We start from the raw sequence: 7,811 nt of genomic DNA on the forward strand, positions 1-7,811 counted from the left end.
ATTGAAATGTGCTTGGTTTATATATCTTGGGATGTTAAAAGTGGTCTCCAGTCACACAATCCACAGTAACCAATTCACATCCCTCAAGGTTTCAGAATTTGTCTGTGACACAGACGCTGTACATGACACACACACACTGTACATGACACACACACTGTACATGACACACACTGTACATGACACACTGTTCATGACACACACACTGTACATGACACACTGTTCATGACACACACACACTGTACATGACACACACACTGTACATGACACACACACTGTACATGACACAAACTGTACATGACACACACTGTACATGACACACACACTGTACATGACACACACTGTACGTGACACACTGTACATGACACACACACTGTACATGACACACACTGTACATGACACACACACTGTACATGACACATCGTGAGCTTAGAATTATAAGGTTCTATCTCCGTTTAGGGTAGTTCAGAGATATTGAGCGTCAAAGTTTTTACATTCCATTATGTTTTGTGAGATGGAACCTTTGTATTTTATTAATTACTAACTCAAAAATGTCAACATTTAAAAAAATAACAGCACACAGGCATTAATAAACACCTAATGGATCAGATTATGTAAAAAACTCAATTTTGACCAAAAATTGAGATAGAACCGTATAATTCTAACGTCACGACATGACGCTCCCCACTGTGTGGAGTCAACTCACCAGGGCCAGGTCGTCACAGCAGGCAGCACATGTGCAGGAGGCAGCGTGTGGGTTCAGGATCCGCTCCTGAAAACAGTTGTATTGTCAAAAAAAAAATCTACAGGACTTTTGGGGATCCAAGCAACCCCAAAGGCTAAAGAATGAATTCTGCCATCCTATCTGCCATCAGCTGTGTCCTTGGCCAGCTGCGGTCAGTGGAGAAACAGTGACATGCTGAAGTAATCAATCACCCAGCTTAGCTAGGTAACGGTATGTTTTGTCAAATGTATGTGATGTAAAACCATCACTTTATTACTTGATCAATGTAGGGTTAATTATTTTACTTACTACTTTACGTTACTTATTATTGTTGTAACGTAAAGTAGTAATTGTATCTGAATTCTGTAATGTCAATGTTGAGGATCTAAAGACAAATAATTGTACTGTTCTGTACTTGTACAGCAATATCAGGGTCCGAGGGTCAGAGACTTTTAATCCAGGCCGCCAAGAAATTCTGACAATCAATTTAATGTGGCCCGTGCGCTGGTGTTTAAATTTACGTCCGTAACGATACAAAATTTAAACGCAGGAGGTGCTACCGTACACTACTCTCACGCTTTTATCCAATAATTAATAAAGGCCAAATAGACTACCTACCTAGGCTATCATACAACCAACGTAAAAGCTATCTACCTTTCCAAAAGTAGCATAAACAATGGCCAAAAAAAGAAAAGTGGACAATGAATAGACAATTTCAAGAAAAATTGGGAAAATTATTGTTATTTTGTGAATTCAAACAAAAGCCAATGTGTCTCGTATGTCAAGAGTTATTGGCAGTTTTCAAAGAGTATAACCTTCGGAGGCATTTTAAAACTAAGCATGAGCATTATGTTCAGCACAAATACTATTTGGCTTTATTAAACGGTTTTGCTGGTAAGAAAGACCCATATCATTTTATACAAAAACATTGTTCAGCACTTGATAATGACTATTTAGCTTTATTAATCAGGTAGGAATGACCCACAAACATGGAAAAAGGATAATATGTGATGGTTATTTGATAATATCTTTGCATCCATGCAATATCTTTTTATTTAATACAGTTATTAATACCACTAGCCTATTTATATTTCTTCTTCTAAATGATAATCATTGTACTAAATGTCTGACCCTTGATTTTATTCACAAACCGCAGCCTGGCCCTCACAGTAAGTTTGAATTTGACACCCCTTTTCTACAGTAAGATGTAATAAAAGACATTCTGATTCTGTTTTTGTTGGTTCTGCGGAAGTCAGATGTATTTGGAAAACTGCTGGCGTCACAGTTGCTAGCCGTCACTACAACATCATCCTAAAATAAAGCGCTAGCTGCGTGTGTTCAGTATGTTCTGAATGATGTATGAGGAGTTCCCTTGTGCGTGTGCTGCTGTGACAAGCATGGCATGACTGCATACACACCTAGTAAGCCAACAGGCTACTTTGCTTGGCAGAGAGCTCAGAGAATGTAAAATTGTGAACCCCACGACCCCACGACCCAATATGATGTCATAAAATGCATATTCTATATCTCAGGATGAATTGGGATTCCTGAACATAGTCACATGTCCTGTACTCTATATAGTTCTATGTAGCTCTGCAGTGAGAGAGGGGCAGTGTGACCTTGTGAGGTCGCTTCCGTTTCCACCCTAGCTCCATTCTCCCTGGGTCAGAGAGGTTAACACTTAATCAGCCATGAGGGGTAATTTGCCCCCTGTGAGTAAAAGAAAGTGATATATCTTTGCACTCGATCAAATTTCAGGACCCTCCTTTCATGACTTTTCCTAGACATGTGTGTTCTACCACCCAGTATCCTTACATTTTCTAAATCACATCAGGATAAGCTAGTATAAAGCTAGTGTAGGAAGCAGGCTAATTTACAAGGCGGCCAAGTAGTGGTCGTTGTGTGTAAGTAGCAGCTTCCCATTGTAAAGAATATGGTCATTTGACCCCCGAGGCGGCTCTTATAGTAGGCACGGCTGCTCTAGTGTTAAGGCACAGACAAATTTCCCAAAGTTGCAGTTGTTCCCCATTAACTTCACACAGAGACTTTCTGTACAGGGTATGATGCCGCTGTCCCAGCTGACAGAGATCCACTCCCTCACCTGTATGAGGCACTGTAAGGGCCGCCCTGCATAGCGGATGCTTCTCTTCCAGTCCTTGCTGCTCGCCCTGCCCGACATGCCCTCAAACTCAGTGGGCGTGTACCACTGCCTGTTGTGCTTGATGCAGCGGCCCTTGCCCCCTGTTGGTGGACAGAGAGGCGTCAGAGAATACAGCAGCGATCATTAAAGTGCTGATTTTTGTGCAAAAGACTATATGTTTCTTTAAAAGTAAGAGTAGTAAGAGTATTCAGACTACCGGTATATACTAAGTATATTCACGTTGACAAAAACAATACACCAATATATCATCTGGGAAATAAGGCTTATTTTCTGTTAGCCATAGATTCGATTTAAACAGTTATCCTGCTACTGCTGATTCTGTAATAAAGGCTGACCAGCAGCACCGTAGATCCAGGTCAGCGGATGGTAGCGGAGGAAAAGCCCTCCTGATCTTCAAAGCAAGGGCTCCCCCTAGTGGCTGGCCTGCCTACCTGAGCCCAGTCTGTTCTTGTACAGAATGCCACTGGTGTTCCTGCAGCGTACTGGCAGCTCGTTGTGGTACACCGACGGGTCCCAGTTGTACTTGGAGCCCTCTTTGTCCTCTCCAGGGGACATTGGGGTGGAGGGGGTCTGGGGGCCTGAGAGGAAGACATAATCACATTAAGGTTACACCTTAACTGCCTCCCAGCACTGCGTCTCCTGAAGACACCCGCTTTTTCCCCTTTACTGTGTCCCCTAAAACTTCTATTGCCCCCTTGTACTGTTTCTGTTTCTCCAGTGTCTGTATAAATATATATTATTATTTATTTTTATTTATTTATTTTTAAAACTAGGTTTAGAAGAAGGTCTTTCCTTCTGTCACAGAGACTGCCAATGGCCCCGGGCCTGAGCTGGATTACTCTTCCTGCTACGACTGGTGGATTGATGATTCACTTGTTTAGTCAAATGTATTTATTGTAAGTCGCTTTGGAATAAGGCGTCTGCTAAATGCCAAAAATGTAAATGTAAATGTTCAATGAGACAGATGACTGAGAAAGGTCACTGTAAGGTTACTGTAAACTGTATTTAAAAGGCTGTGTAGCTTAAAACATTCTTTCTTAATCACATTCTTTATCAGTCTTTGCCAAGTATCACAATGGATTAAAAAGTAAAGCAGATAGAGACATTCAGCTTGAATCTCCCAAAATACCTGTCTGTCACAATATCAGAGTAATAATAATGTACCGTATGTTTCTAAGCTTTCAGACAGTGTATGAAAAGTAGTGTAATTGCAAACATACTGTACAGATGTGTACAGTTAGTACAATGTTGGCAAGGCAGCTACATTGACAAGGCAGCATACATTGACATGGCAGCGTACATTAACAAGGCAGCTACATTGACAAGGCAGCTACATTGACAAGGCAGCATACATTGACAAGGCAGCTACATTGACATGGCAGCATACATTGACAAGGCAGCATACATCGACAAGGCAGCTACATTGACAAGGCAGCATACATTGACAAGGCAGCTACATTGACATGGCAGCTACATTGACAAGGCAGCTACATTGACAAGGCAGCTACATTGACATGGCAGCATACATTGACAAGGCAGCTACATTGACAAGGCAGCTACATTGACATGGCAGCTACATTGACAAGGCAGCATACATTGGCAAGGCACTGCCTTGAAGGCAGCTACATTGACAAGGCAGCTACATTGACATGGCAGCTACATTGACAAGGCAGCATACATTGACAAGGCAGCATACATTGACAAGGCAGCTACATTGACAAGGCAACTACATTGACAAGGCAGCATACATTGACAAGGCAGCATACATTGGCAAGGCAGCAGACATTGACATGGCAGCTACATTGACAAGGCAGCATACATTGACAAGGCAGCTACATTGACAAGGCAGCATACATTGACAAGGCAGCATACATTGACAAGGCAGCATACATTGACAAGGCAGCATACATTGACAAGGCAGCATACATTGACAAGGCAGCATACATTGACAAGGCAGCATACATTGACATGGCAGCATACATTGACAAGGCAGCTACATTGGCAAGGCAGCATACATTGACAAGGCAGCATACATTGACAAGGCAGCATACATTGACAAGGCAGCATACATTGACAAGGCAGCATACATTGACAAGGCAGCATACATTGACAAGGCAGCTACATTGACAAGGCAGCTACATTGGCACGGCAGCATACATTGGCAGAACACCGGCAATAGTGCTGGTGTTTCGTCCGATGACATTGAGTGTTTCCCCGCTTTTCCTGGGACCTGGACAGTTTTAGGTGCTTGAAGGGACATCGTGCTTGCTGGCTTGAGTAACGTGTCAGTTTCTTTCACTACGGAGTTAACATTTCCACAAGCCAACTTCGCTGTCAAGAAGGTTGGCACTTTTGTGGGCAGTGAAGTTAATAACGGTCACGGTCACGCGCACGCAATAGCATTAGTTTCTGATACAAGCTACGCCGCCTCATAGGCAGCGAGAATGAGGTGCGGCATAGCTTGTTAAACATTTATTACTTTTCCGATCGGACAACTGAGGGAGGAATTATTTTTTTGCAGATATTAATACATATTGATTTATTCATTTTTCTCTTTGTTTTGACTTGTCCGTCGGACAAGTGCAGGAGGAAGTCCACTTGTCCGAACATAAAATGTACTTGTCCCGGACAAGCGGACAAGCCTTAATGTCGAGCCCTGCATTGTGTCAGAGTTATGAGAGAGTTAAGTTATTAACTGTTAAATGTCCTAGCAAGTGTTATGCATGTTTGTACAGTGTTGTTAAATTGTTAGAAATCATTTCTGTTTATGTTGTAAGTCTTTTGGGGAATTAAGTACCGAAACCATGGGTGACATTTCTGTTCGGTTTGATGACCCCAGCGTTAACTTTCATACTGTCAAATATGGGGTGGTTATGTCCAATGACAATAGCCTGTAGCCCCGAGTGTCATGGTGAGGTTATTCGAAAGCGGTTTAATTGTGAGAGCAATCACTGAAGGCATAGGTGTAAAATACACAACCTGTCACTGCCTTTGACATACCTGACGACATGGCAGCATTCTTCAGCCCTGTAGCGTCCACTATGCTCCCGTCAGTGTGAACCACTATCAGAGTGGCTTTCTGGGTATTGAGACTGTCACCGATCTGCAAGGTGGTCCTGCCCGTCTGCAATGTGATGGATGAGAGGAGAAATATAGAGACAGTGCAGTATTATTGGGTGAGAATCATCTTAATGGGTAACTAATAGCCTACTATATGTCTGTATTTTCATTCCATGTTAATGATAGAAGATCATTATGACTATTGAATGGGTAAATGGTAACAAGGCGACAAATAGACTGGAATAGGCACTACAGTACAACTACTGTCAACAAAACAGAGAAATGGCCAGGTGAGAGAGCATCCCAAACTTACAAGGACGTGTTCTGGGATGGAGGCTGAGGTGGCCACGGTGGTGGTGAAGACATGGTCCTCTACGGCCTGGACCTCAGCCACAGTGACTGTCGTGACTTCTGGGAGACATTTTACAAGTCGTTGTAACTCCAATATAACTTCAACTATCTAGTGACCTCTCTTATGTATTGTTCAGTTTGGCGAAGGTGATCAAACACCCCGATCTTGCTAAACGAATATATCGTGAGCTCAGAATGATAAGGTTCTATCTCCGTTTAGGGTAGTTCAGAGATATTGAGCGTAAACGTTTTTACATTCCATTATGTTTTGTGAGATGGAACCTTTGTATTTTATGAATTACTAACTCAAAAATGTCAACATTTTAAAAAATAACACCACACAGGCATTAATAAACACCTAATGGATCAGATTATGTAAAAAAAAAAAAAAAAAAAAAACTCAATTTTGACAAAAATGGAGATAGAACCTTATAATTCTAACGTCACGATATTGCATCGACTAGAAATTAGACTAATTTCGCCTATAGCCCATTTTAGCTAACCACAGATTTCTCCGTATATATAATAATATCTCCTGTTTTGAATGTCACATAGTTGCACCTTGGTATGATTGGTATGATTAAGTCTGTTTATTTCCAGCTCGATGATGAGCAGTGTATGGTTGTGAACGTGAATGGCCAGGGATGGTAGAAGTAACCTAGTTTGTCTCAGCACTGCTTAGCTAGCAGCTATCATGCAAACATGACATTTACTCGAGATTAAAAAGAAGAAGAGGATCTACTATTTACCGAATGTGCACATCGGGTACATGAAAATGAAAATGCTAATCATTAGAATTGCATTTGAATTTGAATATTGTCTGAAAGAATGCATGCAAAAGTGGAACATGCAATTGCAATCTCATATTGCATTAGCATTTGAATTAAGTCAGCTATGCTTCCATAACTATTGCTGTTGCTGTTGCTAACCACACTGCTGCCGGTCTGCAGAGCCCAAAACCTGCCTGCGAACGCTGTCTCGGCATCGTCAGGATTCGGCGAGGGCTCGGCTCCCATGTCGATGTTCCCCGCTTCTCCCATTACTGTCATCGTGGTGACTTCGGCCTCCGATTCTGTATCCGAACCCACCGAATACACCCCCTCCTCCTCCTCCTCCTCCACCTCCTCCTCCACCGGGCAGACATGAGCGCTTATGGACGTCTCATCATCCAACCCCAGCGCCTTCGTTGCCGAGTCCGTCTCGTCCATTTTTTCCCACGATCGAACGATTTAGGCCGAACTTGACCGAGGAATCGTCGGAAATATTGCACCCTTCTGGTGGGTGTAGAGCTCAAACTGATCTTGCACTAAAATCGAAAACACATCGAATCGAACTATCGGATTCTCATTTCAACCGAAATGTATTCAAAGTGTTTAGAAATGGCGTCCCCAGTTCTCTTTATGCTTTCGATCTAGTCACAGGAAGGAGAATCGGCGGAAATTGCCGAAAGAAAACGACGTAACACGACATGACGCCACACACGCACACACACACACACACACACACACACACACACAC

General features: G+C 42.4%; 1 protein-coding gene across 1 annotated transcript; it reads right to left on the reverse strand.

Moving 5' to 3' along the window:
- Positions 1 to 703: 703 nt before the first annotated feature.
- Positions 704 to 7,501, reverse strand: LOC308175209 (deformed epidermal autoregulatory factor 1 homolog; the record flags this gene model as incomplete). The annotated part of the gene is made up of 6 exons (XM_080550926.1): positions 704 to 769; positions 2,823 to 2,962; positions 3,314 to 3,460; positions 5,859 to 6,006; positions 6,256 to 6,353; positions 7,258 to 7,501. Coding segments are annotated over 6 exons (843 nt in total), but the record flags the coding sequence as incomplete, so codon positions are not given.
- Between the last annotated feature and the right edge of the window lie 310 nt (positions 7,502 to 7,811).

The sequence above is a fragment of the Nansenia antarctica genome (assembly GCF_963989245.1).
Source record: "Nansenia antarctica genome assembly, contig: SCAFFOLD_277, whole genome shotgun sequence".
Classification (NCBI taxonomy): domain Eukaryota; kingdom Metazoa; phylum Chordata; class Actinopteri; order Argentiniformes; family Microstomatidae; genus Nansenia; species Nansenia antarctica.